The sequence below is a fragment of the Colius striatus genome, chromosome Z (genome assembly GCF_028858725.1).
Source record: "Colius striatus isolate bColStr4 chromosome Z, bColStr4.1.hap1, whole genome shotgun sequence".
Taxonomy (NCBI): Eukaryota; Metazoa; Chordata; class Aves; order Coliiformes; family Coliidae; genus Colius; species Colius striatus.
In genome coordinates this window covers 21,491,685-21,508,990 of record NC_084790.1, presented here as the reverse complement: position 1 = coordinate 21,508,990, position 17,306 = coordinate 21,491,685, and the positions used below count along the sequence as shown (strand labels likewise).

Here is a 17,306-nt window from a genome sequence, read left to right as displayed (position 1 = left end):
TGTTAGTGCCCTTTGGACAACACTTGAGAGGTGGGGCTGACCCATCCAATGGTTACATACCCTCTACAAATCCACTGAAATGTTTTTTTTGTCAAGGAACTCTAGTGTTTGACTACTTCTAAAAATGCTGTGAGTTTAGAAAGTCAGTGGCTGAAAAATTGCTAATTTTCAAGCTCTGAAAATAGCTATGGAAGTCAGGTACTTCTACGTGAATAACAACATAGATTCATAGAATGGTAGGTTTGGAAGGGACATATGTAGTTATAAAATAGTTTTCAATCTGTAGAATGAAATTTGCTCCCAGCACATGAAGAGCTTCTCTTCCACATGCGGATGTGTGTCTAAGACCAAGAGCCCTCTCTGTCACGTATGTTTGTTGTCAGCCTCCATGTCAGGAGTTCATGTGTTGTGGGTCTTGTTTTGTCCAAGGGTTGCAGGGTTGCAATGGGGTGGGACTGGTGGCTGGGAGGACAGAGGCTTCTTTCCTGGGGCCAGTTGAACCTGCTGGGAGTGTAGGGGTAGGAGAGCCTTCCAGGATGGGGCAGGCAAAGCAAGCTCAGGGCAGCCTGGGAGTCTCCCAAATGGAAATGGGAGCAGACAGGCAGACAGCTCTGGGAGGGGATGAAGTTCCCATAGGGATGAGGGAATCCCTGTGGAGCTGGCTGCCCAGCCCATTGAGTTGCCAGCTTGAAACCAAGCCCTAAAGCCTACAGAAGGACACTGTGGGCGGGAGGAACGCTGCTTACTAAAAGCCTTTTATCTGTCTTCTGCCTTCCCCAGTCACTTTGCATTGTTGCTGTTATAAAAGGGAATTGTTTTAGACTGTAGTCTAAAAAAGCTGGGTATTTTACATTTCAAAGCCCTCTGGGTGTTCAGTGTAAAGCAGGTTAGTCCCAATCTATTCGACAAACTTTCCAGTGAAGCCAGAACAGTAACACACCGTGTCCTGTATTCAAAACTGTATGGATTTTCAAGGCTGGGAAAATGACATCCTAGCCATATCCAGGTTAGGACCAGCACTGATTCCTTTCGGATGTGCAGTCTTAAGACCTACCTCTGAGTACCTCAACAGAAACATCTGCTTTCCAGAAGCGTCTGCATTTGCATTAATTTTGATTTACCGTTCTTCCAGGTGAGATAAAAAGTAAGCAGATTAAGCATCACCAGCTCTCCATCATGTCTCTCTCCTTAAGTTACTGACCTTTGCTCTTGGACCAGTGTCTGGGATGCAGGATGAGTCCTGGCGTTCCCCATTCCTCTCCTGCTCCAGGCAGAGAGAAGGAAGTACCGCTCCAACTTTAATAAACTCGCCAGCACCCTTCCTAGCACGTTGTGAATGTTTTGACTTGTTTTTTTTTTTTTTTTTAGCAAAGCCTGTGCCTGCAGTATGCGTTTATTCTGATGCAACACAGCCCCCACGTGGCACAAGGCCCTAAGTACTCCTTAGTACACTTGGTGGAGAGGCTGCCCAAACATGGCATTTTTTGGGAGAGTCTGGGATACTGATTGAATCCGATGAATAGTCGGATTCGAACATCATTAGAGAGAAACAGATAGCTCGTTGAAATAAAAACTACATGTATAATTTGTGTCACAAGTGTCTTTTTTTTTTTTTTTCTTAAAAATAGAAGGAATCCTGCTGATGAGGCCAGAAAGAAAAAGTGAAAACTTTTTTTTACCCATGCTTATAAGAAATTACTTTTGAAAGAGATTTGTTTGTTTGTTTTCCTTGCCAAGGTCTTTAAAAAATGTGGAAGATTCAGCTCATTCATAAATATTTCCCCTCAAAGCTTTATTCTGATGTCAGAACCAAATACCATCTTCTAACTTCCACAGTCTCAATCCTTGCACTTACAGAGATTTCTTGATAGCAATGTGTACTTAAGAAAGCTTGAACAGTTGTTTCCTTTCTTTTTGGTGGTATGTCAAGACTTACCTTGCAGGGAAAGCAAAACCCCATTCTCAACTGATAGAAAGCACCTAGGGCAATTGGAGCATAAGAAGCAGAAAGAGGTTTTTGCTGGAGCTGACTTGGATTGTCCTTGAAAATGTCCAGTAATTCTATGACTCACCTTAGTTTTGATGATTTTTGTTTTTTTCCAGACAGGCAAGCTTGACCCACATTATCCCAGAGTATGTGGACACAAGGGGAATGTTCTGGACATCAAGTGGAACCCATTCAATGACTTTGTAATAGCTTCATGTTCAGAAGATGCTACAGTAAGTTTGCTAGCTTGTGCTCTGTGGTATTAACTGGCTAATGTGCTTTTTGGGTAAAGAAATAAAAACCAAAAAAGCCTATGGGTGAGATGTGAAAGCATATATACACATACTTACGGAAACAAGTCGGGTAAGAGTAAGATTCCTTTTTTCCTCTTGAGGTCAGACCTGTGTGATCCCTTTTTATGATATATCAAAATCAGTGTAAGGAGGAGGATCTGCTTTCTAGGAGCTTGCATCTTTTTGGTTGTATTTGCATGAGAAAAATGGAATATGAATTTGAAATAGAATGACTATTCAAGTTTAATTGCTATGAAACTCTTCCTTTACTTTAGAATAAAAGTTTCAACATAACCTAATCTGAAACAGCTATGTCAGATTAATTCCCTGTGGAGCTTGTTCCTGCTCTCAGTTATTCTGCAGTCACACCTGATCAAATATAGGGTAGCTGAGGGATCTGCATCGCACTGTTCTGCAGTAAGTGGTTTGGCTGAAGTTTGCATAATTAAGATGCAGACTTATTAAGTCTTACTCTAGCATAGATGCAGACTAGTTACTAGGAATAGAAAGATTTTATTCGTGTTTGTAAGGGACACTTTAGCTCATATCTACCCATTGAAAGGTTGCTTTCTGTGTCATGTCAAAAGTGTGATGTTCTGTGACAGTGATGGCCTCTGACTAACTAGTGTGCTTTTTTTCCAGAGATCCCACATGTGTTTTCTCCCACTGAATATATTCACCCACTGCCACACAGCATCAAGGAGGCTTTCCTTTTCATTTTCTCCAGCCCTGGCTGGGTGCATATCCTCTGCCATTTCAGCTCTGCTGAAAATCACTCTTGAATTGGAAGTCTAGGCCCTTTAAATTGTCCTTCCTGTTTAGTGACTTGCCTTTGTTTCTTTGTATATTCTATCTTTTTTGAAGGCTTTTTTTGGTTTGTTTTCCAATTTCTGGGCTGCTTGTGAGGGTTTTTTTTTTTTTTTTATCTTCCAACCTGTATGCCAGGTTTCACGCCTCCTCAGAAAGGACTTGTGACAGTGAGGCACCACCACAACTTCTTTTGAGCCTTAGGTGAAGAACAAGCACAAGCTTCAAAGCTTCCTGCTGCAGTTACAGAAACAACCATTTGTGTTGGAAAGGAGCTTGGACAGTCTCTACCCACACTTCAGCACAGCTTTATGGAGCTGGGTCTTGTAAATCTGCAAGGATGGAAACTTCACCACCTCTCTGGGAAACCTGTTCAACCAGTCACGTGGGAATTTTTTTTTCTCATATGCAGTCAAAACCTTCTCAGTGTAGTTAATGTACACTGTATCCTGTCCTCCCACCCTGCACTTCAAGATGGAGCCTGGCTCTATTTTCGCAGTACTCTTGGAAGTATTGAAGGCTTCTATCAATTTTTCCTGAAGCTGTCTCTTCTTCAGGCTGAGCAAGTCCATTTCATCAAGCTGCTCCTCTGAGCACAAGTGCCACAGCCTCCTGAGCATCCTGGTGGCCTCCACTGGACTTATTCAGATTTATGATCATTTCTCTTGCACTGGGATGCAAGAGATGTGATATTCCAGCTGTTGTTTAGTGATTGCTAGGTGAAGGGGAAAATTGCTTCCCTTGATCTAGTGGCTATCTTCTTGTTGTTCCAGACCAGGATATTGATAACTTTCTTTCCTACCAGGGCATGCTGCTGACTTGTATTTATTCTGTTGTCCACCAAGACCCCAGAGTCTATGCAGATACGCTGTCTATGTCAGCTTGCTTTTCCAGTTTCCTACTGGGCACTGCATCATTCTCCACGTTAAAGAATGGAAATGTGAGGCTTGTCACTGATCTCAGCACCAAAAGTTGTTCTTGGTTATTTGTCTTGTGACTGTAGTCTCTTTTTTGGTACTACCCTTCTATTGTCATTGAGGAAATGAGATCTTAGGGGTCTCCTGAATAGTGTCACAATGTAGGGACACTTCTTTCCTCTGCTAAACAGGGAGGACAGCAGGCTGTGTTTTTGGTAGCTAGACCTGTGGAGTTCAGTCAGTCCAAGCCCTGCTCAAAGCAGGCCAGTTGAATCAGGTTGCTTCAAGTCATGTCCAGATTAGCAGGGAATAACTCCAAGGCTACAGATCCTGTAGCCTCAATGGGCTCTTTTCCAGGTGTTGAGTACTTTCCTTGTAAGGAAAATAGGACTCCTTTGATGTCCAGGGAGTGCCCATACTGTCATTTGTATCCTTTGGTGCTCTCCTTGTGCACTTCCACAGCCTTGCTCCATCTTCTCTGTGCTTTCCTGCAATGCAGTTAAAGGGCAGCCAGAAGAACTTTCCTCAGACTTTTGTCTCCCAGACTGAATAAATCCCTTTCTTTCCAGCTCTCCTCAGATTTGTGCTGCACTTGTCCTCTGTTGTACTCACTCTGTGAGGTCAACATCTGTCTTACTTTTCCTGGTGTGTACTAGAGAGCTCAGATTAGACCTACTGTTGGTATATCTCCACAGCAACACTTTCTCTGTGATAAGAGAAGTCTGAGGAAGTTTTTGGGATCCCAGAGATGTCCACCATTTCCACTGGGATGGAAATTACAGTCAAAGCCTTCCTCGCAGTCTATTGTTAAAGATCTAATGATTTCTGAGCATTGGCATAAACTGCTGTTCTGACTTGTGTGCAATAAGGCATCTGATGGCATTCCTGGACTGGGTCTCCTTGGAAATTTTGAGGAAGGGCACAAGCTTCTGTGAAGGTGGTACAAGTTTGCCATCACCCACATTCCTCAGAGATTTCTTGGCCATTAACCAGCTTTTCTGGATCTTGCCTTGGCAGTACCACAGCTATCTCTTGTGGCATGTAGCTGAAGCACATACAGTAGTACTTTTGGACACGGCAGGGCCCATAGTCTCTGTGAACACTCAGTGCCCTTTCCAGCTCCCACTGCTGCTTCAGGCAAGTTTAGCACTGAGACTGGTGCTAGTGGTTGAGAGTTTAAACAGTATGCAGAAAGAACTTATCCTCTTTACCCCTTTTGTTCCTTTTGGCAAATCATCAGGCACGTATGAATTCAGCTTGCTGAAGATCTTCTTCCCTGTGGTTAGAAGGGCAACTCTGTGCCTTTTACTTTGCTTTGTCAGGTTTTCTTCAAGGCGTAGAGGGGCAAGCAGCTCTTGCATTGTTCCTGCTTGAACTGGCAGGTCTGTCTCAAAAATCTGCTTCTTCTGCACACTGAGCACTGGCAAATTCTGCTGCTTAATGCTTCCTGAGATTTCAGCCACAGGCTTTTCCTTGCTTTTAGCATCAACCATTTCATAGCCTGGGGAGAGAATGGTTCATTCTAGGCAGTTCTTCTACGCATGAGCACAACCTATTTTTCCCTCTCCTGCTTTCTCAGTCCCACACTTTAATGGTAACTTTTGAAGCTGTAAAGTGTGATGCTTTCACTTACTGCTGTAAAGCTTAATCTGGAGGCCAATGGACCCCTGTACTTAGGTTTCTGATGGACTTCTACCATTTGGCCGCCTGAGTAGGCTTCTGTACACTTCGACAAATGTCTGTGTCATTTGCAAATCATTCAGTACTAGTGCAGTTTTCTGTAGGGCAAATAGTGCTATAGCTGTTATCTCACCAGGGAAGTTCTCAGTTCTTTTATCAGGTAGTGTGGAGTGGATGACTGCTTGGATCAGTCCCTGCTATAATATCTTCTAGGACCCTTCTGCTGAAGCCTATTTCAGATTTGCTTGTCCCTGCTCAGAGTTTGTTAGGAGACAAGGTCTGGAATATCTATGGTTTACCATTTCTCTTTCAAAACAAATTTTTGTAGTTGGGCTGGTGTAAGGCTGGGATTGCCAAGTTAAAATGAAATGGTAGGACTCGTGGTTAAAGGTGGAGGGTAAAGAGGAGTCTTCAGGCCCACAGAAATGTAGAGACATAAATTTAAAAGACATTTAATAAAGACAGAAGCATTCCTATTCAGTACCAAGGAAATAATGTCAAGAGCATAATAGTAAGTTCCGAATTAGCTCCTTACTCAGGAATCTCACTAAGACCCATCCTGTGCCATTCAGGTTAAAATCTGGGACATCCCCAAGCACTTGCTAACAACAAACATTACCAGTCCGAAGAAGGAGCTTCTTGGGCATGTTCGAAAAGTAGGCCTCATTGAATGGCATCCCACTGCTAACAACATCCTCTTCAGCTCCGGCTATGACTACAAGGTGGGTCTGTTCTCTGTGGAGTTCTCCTTCTGGGACACCTTGTTTGGCAGGGTGTTTGGAAATCTGTTTTAGTTTCAAGCTGTGAGATAATACTAAATAATTCATAAGCCTTCTTCAGGGAGAATTTGCATGGTGACCCCAAAGGCAAAAAGACGTTGCTACAAGTTCAAAAGCACTTGCCAATTTTCCAGTCTTCTGTTGAATTTCAGTCTGCTCTGCCCTTCTCCTTTAGTGGATTGCATACAACATGCAAGGCCATGCACTTTTGTTTGGCTTCATTCTCGTGCTAGTGCAAATATCTGCACTGATGCTGGACGTTTTTATGTATAAAATGTGATTGCAAATGAAATGAGAATATTGGACATTCTTAGCAGACACTATGTCCCTGATATACTGCTGTAAGTATATCAGGGTAAGTACCACAAATTATTTTAAATGCTAGAGAACAACTACTTACAATGGTTAAGACCTATACATGTAGAGAAGAGAGGAGGAAGTTAATAAGGTACTCATAGTACCCAGCTGGTCAGGAGGCAAAGGACTGATTTTTTTCTGTTCTTTTGCTCCAGATAATGATCTGGAACCTTGACACCAAGGAGGTTGTCGTCTCAAACCCAGTGAAGATCCTCGATGCTCACAGAGATGTGGTCCTCTCCATGTCATTCAACACAGATGGCAGTCTCCTTGCTACAGCCTGCAGGGACAAAAAGATACGCCTGATAGACCCTCGTGCAGGAACAGTCCTACAGGTAGGTTGGGTTTGCAAGTTTGTGTTCCAGCTGATCAGCTCTTGGAGTACTTCCTCTTCTGGGTAGATTCATTTGATCTCTAAAGGTCCCTTCCAACCCCTACCATTCTATGATTCTATGATTGCCATTAAAGAAGACACATCTGTGTCCCGCATTGCCCAAGGCACCAGATGTGCTATTGCTTTCTACTTTCCATGGAACACTTGCTATCATTGTTGAAAATGGGGTTTCTGCATCTTGCTACCATGCTTCTTGCTCCCTGAAACCCTTCTTGAGGTGCACTGTTTTCATAGCTCCCTCCTGCAGTCTCCTGTGGACACCTTGTAGAGGTCAGCTGGGCACGTGGATGCAAGTATACATTTGTCCCACTGCCGGGGTTGTTGTTGTTGCCTTTAGTTTGTATTGGTTGGTAAGATGGAGCTGCCTGTGTTTCCTATGTATTTGCACATATTTGTGTACACAGAGAGTCCTGCCTGCAACTAATAGGGGTTGCCCTCTTGCAAATATATGAATCAATAGAGAATGGCTGGGCTTCTGGGAATGGTCCTGAAAAGTTTAAGCCACTTTTCTGTGATCACAGGATCATCATGAAACCCCACTCACTGTAGTTCAGCCACGTTAAGCAGATCTTTCAGCTGTGCCTGACTGCAGATATCTTGTGCAACATGAAATGTAACTATGCAACAAGTGTAGTCTCTTACCCAGTGTCCTTTCTCTTCCTATAGGAAGCCAGCTACAAGTCTCACAAAGCCAATAAAGTCTTGTTCCTTGGAAACGTGAAAAAGCTGTTCTCTACTGGAACATCTCAGTGGAATAATAGGCAAATTGCATTATGGGATCAAGTGAGTTGGACTAGTAATGTTAATCATGCCAGCTTCAGTTTTCTCTCTTTTACTTTTACTTTTAGTTTTCTATCTGCCAAATACCTAAGAATTGGTTTATAAACCAATTCTATGATTCTGTGATTCTAATACAGAAGTGCTCTGTCAAGTTCTTAATGGGTGACAGGTCCTACTGCTATGATGCTGTTAAGTGAGTATGAGCTTCTGAAGAAGCTCTCAAAGCTTTCAGCATAGAAATCCACCAAAAAAACCCCTGAATGTTGTGGCCACTACAGGAAGACATTCAAAGGACCTTTGTAGCAGCTCTTCAAAGGGCTTCAAATCAGCTTTTACTGGTATTACTGGCAAATTATTACTGATATTACTGGCAAATTGTTACTGGTACTGGAAAATGAGCTTTAGACAATATGAGCTCTTCTACTCAGGTGAAGCCTGCAATGGAGAAAAAGATGTATGATTTTTTTGGTTTCTGATGATTCCTTACAGGAGAATATTGAGGTAGCAGTCACTGGCCACTTCCAAGATATGACCCCTGTCATGATGGCTGCTAGCCTGCTGAAGCTCTGCTCTCTTCTATCCCTCTCATATGAAGTGCGATGCTTTTCCTATGTCAGTATCTCACTTTGTCCCTCTGTGTCATCCACCTTGCAGCACATTGTTTTTTCCTTTGTTGTGCTGTCATCCTCTGGACCAGACAAAGTGGATAGACCAGGCTTGTGATTTGCCATTTGGCTATGTTTGGATGTGGTTACTTCACCTATGTGAGAAGCAAACCACTGTGCTGCTTTCTGAAGGCTTTCCACAGAGCTGCACAGTGCTCTGACACACCATGCATTTCACATCAGGGTTTCACTGCCTTTAGAGATGTGGGAAGAACTGAGCACATTTAGTTTGAGAATATGTTGGGAAGGTGGTGAGGCTGGGCATGTGCAGCCTCCTTAGAGACAGGCGTGGGCACGGGACCTGCCCAGCAGGCATCTTTCTGAGGTCCACTTCCACCCATGTCATCATCACATCTAAGCAAGCTCTGGCTTTCTAGAGCCCACAGCTGTGAAGTTCTGTGGGACAAAATATGTACTAACACTTTGCCAAATACATATTTCTGTGACATTAGCCACAATGGTAGCCATGGGCTGCCATGCTCTGACCCATTTGTCTTCCTGATACTGCTCCCTTCAGCAGGGTGGGGAGAGGTGACATGCCAGCCTTGTGTTTGGAGTGGTGTGCCATGTCCTCTTGCAAAAGGCCAGTGGCAGCTTTAGCAAAGGACACCTTCACACCGTGCGGTTTGGAGACTGATTGATGAGGCTGTTACTGTGGTGAGTGTTGCAGCTCCACTGTTGTGGAGGTATTGCCCTGACAAGGAGCAGTCAGAGAATGTGAGTAATTCAGCGTGTGATGCAGATGTTGCCCTGAAGGCCTCTCCATCTCCCTGAGTCTGGTGTCCCACAGAGACAGACAGTGTTTCTTACTGCATCTATCCCTGAAATGTCAATTAGCTGCCTAAAATGTTCTAGAGGCAGGAGCCGATGTCCTGATGTGCTGCACTGTCAAGAGCCAGAGCCAGAGCACTCATTTTCCACCCATAGAGCTTTGAAAAAGCCTGTGCATGGCCCTCTTCTCAGCAGCTGGCCATGGCCTGAGGTCATTATAGAGCTGTGCTCACATGCTGCTGTCAGAAGGGATTCAGGTAAGATGTCCCGAACTTGAGGTGATGGACAAGTGATTACAGCTGTCCATTTTTTCCTGTGTCCTACCCAGAATGACCTTTCTGTGCCTTTACTGGAGGAGGATCTGGATGGCTCTTCAGGACTTCTGTTTCCTTTCTATGACTCAGACACGCGTATGCTTTATGTGGTGGGAAAGGTAAGTGCTTTCCATGTTAGTGAGTGCTGTCCAGGATTCTTGTCCTGACCTATTGCATCAGACTGGAGTGAAAAAAGCTCCTGAGGCATGTTAACCTAAGGATGTGGGTTGATGAAATGGGGCCTGAGAGTGCTGTGGCACCAGACCACATTTGCATTGCAGGTGTGCCATGTTTACTGTGGGGAGGTACACTGCAGAGCCTGAACCTTCCCACAGAGGAATCTGTGGCTAAATATTTGGTTCAGCCTTGACCTTGCATGGCTTCTGGGACCATGGATTCTCAGACTCTCAGGCTTAATAGCAAAGCTTGGCTTATATTCATTTTCTTTGCCTTCAGGGCGATGGAAATATAAGGTACTATGAGATAAACCCTGAGAAACCATATCTGAACTACCTGATGGAATATCGTTCTCATTTACCACAGAAGGGAATGGGTGAGTGATCTAACATTACAAAAGGATGGTGGCTTCTTTGTTTTAGACACTGTCAATGTCCACAGCTATCCAAAATATCATGGATAGATATTTATGATATGTGTGTTTTTTTAGAAAAGGGAGGGGGTCAGGTTCCAGACTTCACTAAAGTTTACAGTTGTGTAACACCCAGCTTCGCCCAACTGACCTGTACATCACAGGTGGTATGACAGGGTCACAGCTTGGAAGAGTCCCTTCTGACCAGCAGAACATGACATTTGCAGCTTTATCTGATGCATCCCCTCTCACATATCTGGTCTAGGTGAAAGGGAGGATAGTCTGGATTTAAGGATGGAGAATGCTCCTTGCCCTTTGTCAATCTGCTCATGATTTTTGGCATCCAACTCTGCTGACGTTGTTTCCACTCTGGCATTTCTCTGGTAGTGGGTGGTCCACATTTTAATCCATTCACTCTTATTGCTTGTCTACCTTCTTGTGTACTTCTGTTTACCATTTAGAGATAAACCTGCAGTGATTCGGTCACCTCTCCTCCACTGGAGACTCTTTCTTATTAACCTGTCCACATACTACCCACTATTTAAGTCATTAAAGCTACAGAATTTGACTTTCAGCTCTCAGACTCTATTAGTAGCCCTTTTTGAAACTTCTCCAGTCTGCCCTGTTCTTGTATAGACTGACATGTTTTTTTGACCACTTGCCACCCCTCCACACTACTTGTGGACACTCCTGTTCTTATGGGACATTGTTACAGATATTTACCAGCACTGGATTTTGTGCCTGCAGGTCTCCTTCAAAAAACTGTTATTGTAAAGAAGTAAAGTATTTTAATCTTAACTGGAAGATCTCTCAGCTCTTCAGCTTTTATAATCCTTTCAATGTACAGCATTTTGACTTTATGTTGTTAGAGTCTCTTTAAAAACCATTCCACGAAGAGAAAAGGTTTTTAACATGCCTAAGTAAATAAAATCTACTTTCCTAATCTGATCTATTCTTCTGATTGAACACACTGCTAAGATTATTGCACAAAAGCTTCTTTCTTGATGTTGCCAAAACAAAATACATTGTGTGGGAGAGGAGTTTAGATTTGCATTTAGATGGATGCATAATGTATGGAGTAACAGTTCTTCACATAGAATCTACTGTTTAAGGAAGTCAATTGGTATTAGTAGAAAACAAAGCTCTTGTGGGATACCATGGAGCAACCTTTACCGGGAGAGGCAATCTGTTTTGTTAAGGGAGTTGACGTGATTATAGGCTTTGGACTGTACAAGGTCATGGGAGAGAAGTCCACTGAGGTTACTAGGTATTTAGGGACCTTGTGTGTCTTAGCCAATCCCTGAAACACAAAAAGTGCTGTCTATCTGATAGAGTAGATGTTCACACCCTTCTCATACTCCATTGTGCTTTGTGACAGTGTTGGAGGGAAGGCTACTGGTCTGGAAGGATTTTCTGGTGTGTTCTAACTGTCCTGAAGTTGCCTTCTAGTGATCCCAATGGTAAAATCCTGTGGCATCAAGTTGCTAGTTCTGCTCAGTCCTGGTCACTCTATTTGCAGCTCATGAGAATGCATAAGGAACAGGACACTTAGCATGAAAACCACAGGTGCTGTGTGTAGCAACTTGTAACACACATGGACAGAAAAAAAATGACTTATCCTTGTCATTTGTGCGACTGAGCCAGTTTTGGGTGCAGATTTTAGATAAAACTGCTGTGGAGTGGATGCTGTGACTCCTTTTTTTGTTTGGTGGCCTTTTTTTTCCATGGCAAATCACATTAACTTACCTAGAGGCACTTATACCTCATTTGTTTCATGATATCCCACCAGGAATTATGCCAAAGAGAGGCCTTGAAGTGTCAGCTTGTGAGATTTTCCGTTTCTACAAACTCATACCAACTAAAGGCCTCATTGAGCCCATCTCCATGATTGTGCCTCGACGGGTAAGTTACCCTCAGATCATATTCATCTGAGACAAATATGAGTGAAAAGAGAGGCAATGTCTCCTGTCTATGACTCTTGGGGGCAGAAGAGTAGATAGAATAAGACTGCTCCTGGTCTGAGAGACAAAGCTAGTCAGTTTGTGGAGCAGCCGTGACAACAAACCCTGTCTGGGCAACTCAAGAGTTAGGTCTCTGTGTGCTACCTAACTTTCTAAGACCTGCTCACTGATTTGCTCAATCTGGGTGCAACATGGAGTCTCTGATTATCAGGTCAATTAACTGACTACAAACCTCAGTTGGTGGCATCTGTTTGATGTAATGACAAATGAAAGAGAGGGGTTGAAGGATGATGTTGGGTGACATACTACTCTACTCTGCCCTGGTGAGGCCTCATCTGGAGTCCTGTGTCCAGTTCTGGGCTCCCCAGCTCAAGAAGGACAGGGAACTTCTGGAGAGAGTCCAGTGCAGGGCCCCAAAGATGATCAGGGAAGTGGAGCATCTCTCTGATGAGGACAGCCTGCGAGATCTGGGGCTGTTCAGCCTGTAGAAGAGATTGAGGGGCAACCTCATTAATACTTGCAACTCTTTGAAAGGTGGATGTCAAGAGGATGGGGCAATGCTTTTTTCTTTAGTGTCCAGTGACAGGAAACGAGGTAATGGACAAAAGCTGGAACACAAAAATTCCACTTAAACATAAAGAAGAAAACTGTAAGGGTGAGGGAGCCCTGGCACAGGCTGCTCAAAGAGGCTATGGAGTCTTTTTCTCTGGAGGATTTAAAAACCCACCTGGATGCGTTTCTATGTGACCTGATCTAGGTGGACTTGCTGAGCAGGGGTGTTGGACTAGATGATCTTTAGAGGTCTCTTCCAACCTCTACCATTCTGTGATTCTGTGATTCTCTGACATGAATATCTCCCTGTGGAAGGAAGAAGAATCACCCTGGGAAAAAGTGAACAATGGATTCCCAAGGCTCTACCCAGTAGGTGCAGCTGTGTTACAGATGGTTGTTCTAGAGCCAAAACCTCACTAACATTCGAATTCTGGGCCTCTGTTTGCTTGCAGTCAGAGTCATTCCAGGAAGATATCTACCCCTTGACAACAGGACCCCAGCCAGCACTGACAGCACAGGAATGGCTGAACGGAGTTAACAAAGGTCAGCACATGGAGAGTTCCCCAGCCCTTCAGCTCCCCAGGGCTTGGCTAAGCTGCCACTGGCTCTCCAGCCTGTTGACTGACAGAAAAAGAGGAAGGAAGGAAAAGGAGAGACATAACAAATATGGCTGTAAGCTAAAATAATTTGGTGGCTAAAATATGCACTGCTGTGAACTCTGGAAGCTGCTCCAGTCAAATGCCTCTGTGTTTATCCCTGCAGGTTGTTTGAATGAATTATTTGCAGCTGATTTCTGAGTTTGGCTTGTGAATGCCAACCCCATCACCTGTCTCTCTCCCTAGGGCCTCTCTTGGTATCTTTGAGACCGAGCTCTGGAGTTGTGAATTCCTTACCACAGTCTGTTGAGCCAGAGCCAGCCATGAAAACTACCGATCTGAGGCAGCACGAAGGTTGGAGAGGAAGGATGTCTCTGGAAGACATGCAGAAGCCAAATGAGATCAAAGACAGAAGAAAACCACTGAAAGTTGAAGAGAAATTGCCAGAAAAAGAGCAGATGTGCCTCTCCAATGGCTTTGATGTATTTGAATGTCCACCACCAAAAACTGAAAATGAGGTGTGAATGTCTGGGAGTTGGAGTTGTGGGGTGAAGCTCAGAGTCAGCTAGTGAAAGAAAACAGTTCACAAGGTGGCAGAATCCAGTGATTATTTTGCAGATGAGCTAGTGAGAGTATTTTGTTCTTTGTGGGGGCAGAAGCTCTGTGTGTACTAATTGCAACACAGGAAGGAGAAATGTGGGCTGGCAGCACCCCAGCTGAGGGGGTCTGGAAAGGAAGAAGAGCTCAGTATTCCCTCTTCCTAGGCATTCTTGTGGCACAGGCCTGCCTGATATCAGCCTGAGTACAAGAGCATCCTTGTGACCTCCAGGCTCTGGAGGACAGAAGAGGGTTTAGGCACCTATGAGAGCTGCACTCAAAGCGCCTAGCGAGACATCAGAGATACCCTGTGGAAGGAGGAGTTGCACCCTGCTCCCTTGGCCCATGGCACATCCATGTACTTATATATGCCTAACTGCATTGTGAACCCTGGCATGGGAAAGGGGCTAGCACTGCCCCTGCCTTGGCATCTCACTGCTGTGAAATGACTTGGCAATGCAGTGCCATCGAGGCTGGCTGCTGGTTGCAGACTGCTTCTTGGAGCAGCTTTTCTGGAGTCCTGGCAGCTCTGTAAAGAGTCTTCAGCCATGGCCAACTCCCTCTCCATAGAATAACCAAAGCTTGTACAGTGGTAAATCTCTGTGGTGATTTACAAACCCCCGTCATTGCCAGTTCAGGGACATTTTCAAGTACATGCAGCTTGTTCTCTTTTAGGAGCCCTAGAAGGATTTGTTTCCCATAGCAGTGTTCAGGTCCTCTTCTCAGCTCTGCAAGATTTTAGCATCTGCAGCTTGATGGAGCAAGAACTTTTACAGCTGAATTTCCCTGTGATGTGCAAAAGAACAGGATAATCTTCTTCATGTTTCTGAACTGGTGTCCTGAGGTTACAGAGGCAACTCTTGCAGAGCTGAATGCTCTGCTGTGTGCACAGTGAAAGGCCATACTAGTCCCAGCTGGAGAGGGCAGAACATGAACAGGGGAAAAAAAGAAGGAAAGTAAAGTGACCTGCCCAAGGTAAGAGTAGGAGATGTGGCAAATCCAGGATTCTACACTCCAAATACTCCCTGTGTCTAGGCTCTCTCTGAGACGTATGAAGATAATTTTTTTCTGATCTTTTTCCACTGAATTAAGCAAATGTGACATTACTAAATGATGCTAGGGAACACCTGCACTCAGCCCAGGCTAGTGGACAGCAGGAGCACTGCTGATGTTCAGTCTGTTGGTTGAAGGCTTGCCTGTTTCTTGCAGAAGTGGTGTGACAGGACTGGTGGCATTTGACAGGTTAAAGTTGGGTTTTCTTAGTTCAAAGAAAGTAAAATGTAACTTTTATTACAGCTTTTGCAGATGTTTTACCGGCAACAGGAAGAAATCCGCAGACTACGTGAGATAATTATCCAGAGGGATGTCCAAATTAAACACATGGGGCTGAAGCTCAGAAACCTCTGCACAGACGCAAGCAGTTACTGAGGGTGCTGGCCTGTAGCTCTTTGCACCCCTGGCAACTAAAGCAGGCTCCTGTTCCTGCAAATAGCTCTTACTAGAGTTTTTGCTGGGGGGAAAAAAAGATGCTTCAGGCAGCATGGACTTCCCTGGCTTGTGGTGGTTACATTTCGCTAATCATCACTGATGGTTATTGTTGGATCTGTTGTGCTCTGTGCTTTGTCAGGCTTCCCTTGCTTGCCTGCTCACTTACGTCAGAAGCTCATGCATTAATGCCAGTAAGAGATTTTGGAAACTTGTATTGTTCTGGTCCTGGAGAAGCCACATTTTAAGTTCTAGGAACAACGTGTTTAGCTGTCCCTCCACCTTATATGAAGATGGGAGACTGGAGGCAGCTGCCAGCTTCCTTTCCTACTGCTAGATCCAGCAGCGTGGCTCCTGTGACTGCTGTCCTCGTGCTACTCTGGGAGATGACTCTTCATCTGAACTTCAGAGGCACCTCTAGCTCCAAAGCAATCCTCATGGACGCCTCAGGGCTCAGCTCTGCAGCTGTGTGGCTACACAGAGCTATGGCTGCCCCAGCCTGGTGCTGAGGATAGTCCTGCTCTGTGGGAGGCTGCACTGGAGCTGCCAAGGGCCAGCATTTTTGTGATATCTAAAGAATATAGATTATATAAAGATTTTGGCTTCCCTTTTGCTCACTACAAAGACTTCATCTAGTTTTCAAACATATTTAATTTGTTCTTAAATACAGCAGTAGATGTGGGCCCTAAAAAGTCACAGATATTTCTTTCTGCAGCATTAGAGAGGGGATAGTTGTTCATGTGGAGGAAATGGAGTTATGTGTTAAAAAACTGTGCCTAAATAGGTTTAAATGATCATTTAAAGTTTCTGAAACTCTTAATAGTTTTGTAAAAACCTGTAAAACATGGGGATAAAAACCAAATCTGTGCAATTAAAAAAAATGTAACTGAATAATAAAAATATTTGAGTTTCCTTTTCAATATGTGCAAGGTTTTTGATTTCTTATAATTGTTGTTGAAGTGATAAAATCAAGCTGAATCAAGGTCAGAATGCAGTATCAACTGCTGTCTCTTTTGCTTGCATAAAGTTGTGACCTTACGTTAGTAGACAGGTTGTATACAGTGTTATGCATGTGGGCCTGTTCTTACATCTTTCCCGTCGGTCCTTGGTGCTACAGAGCGTTGGCCATTTCAAACCGTTCCGTGTCTTACTAATGTGTATGTTGTCTTGAGTTAGCTGAGACCTCTTGGAGATGCATACCAAATGGTGAGGTGTTTCCAGACCATGCTGCCTTGCAGTCCTGGTGCTTTTCTTGTCCAGCACACTCTGACCAGGCTCTTTTAGGTGTGCCACATGAGGAGGATTCAATGTGTCATTACTGTATTTACTTATTTGAAGACATTTGATGTTAAGACAGGATTTTGATTTAGCAGAGTGAAGCAGCAATCACAATACAAGTGTCAAGCAGCAGTTGCAACATACAGTTGGATCACTGTCTTGATGCTGGATATCTTGTCACTGGGAAGAAATATGTGAGTTGAAGCCAGCCCAAGCTGATAGCTCTCTTCAAAGTTTGTTTTGTTGGTTGCTCAGTTTTTATGCTTTATGTTGAGCTGATCTCTGTGCTGATCCATCTGGCTCAGGAAGACATTCACATTTTTTGATTAACTCAGGACACCTACACAACCAGTTCATCACTCAACTGATATGTCAATGAATCTAAAACAAAAGCCACCTTCCCATCCCTTTTCCATTGAGCTAAGTTCAGCTGTCTTCACAACAGCTATGGTTGCTTCCTGTATTCTTCACTGGGCATCATGAGTATGTTGCCTGTGCCCATGT

General features: G+C 44.1%; 1 protein-coding gene across 2 annotated transcripts in view; it reads left to right on the top strand.

Moving 5' to 3' along the window:
* Nucleotides 1-16,444, top strand: part of CORO2A (coronin 2A) — a 61,777-nt gene extending 45,333 nt beyond the window's left edge. For both annotated transcript variants that reach the window (XM_062017633.1, XM_062017634.1), the window contains exons 3-12: nt 2,104-2,220; nt 6,257-6,406; nt 6,976-7,155; nt 7,881-7,997; nt 9,759-9,863; nt 10,201-10,297; nt 12,123-12,235; nt 13,299-13,389; nt 13,689-13,960; nt 15,336-16,444. In XM_062017633.1, the coding sequence (XP_061873617.1) occupies nt 2,104-2,220; nt 6,257-6,406; nt 6,976-7,155; nt 7,881-7,997; nt 9,759-9,863; nt 10,201-10,297; nt 12,123-12,235; nt 13,299-13,389; nt 13,689-13,960; nt 15,336-15,467 (1,374 nt within the window). In that variant the 3' untranslated portion in view covers nt 15,468-16,444. The remainder of the gene's footprint in view (nt 1-2,103; nt 2,221-6,256; nt 6,407-6,975; nt 7,156-7,880; nt 7,998-9,758; nt 9,864-10,200; nt 10,298-12,122; nt 12,236-13,298; nt 13,390-13,688; nt 13,961-15,335) is intronic.
* The last annotated feature ends 862 nt before the right edge of the window (nt 16,445-17,306 follow it).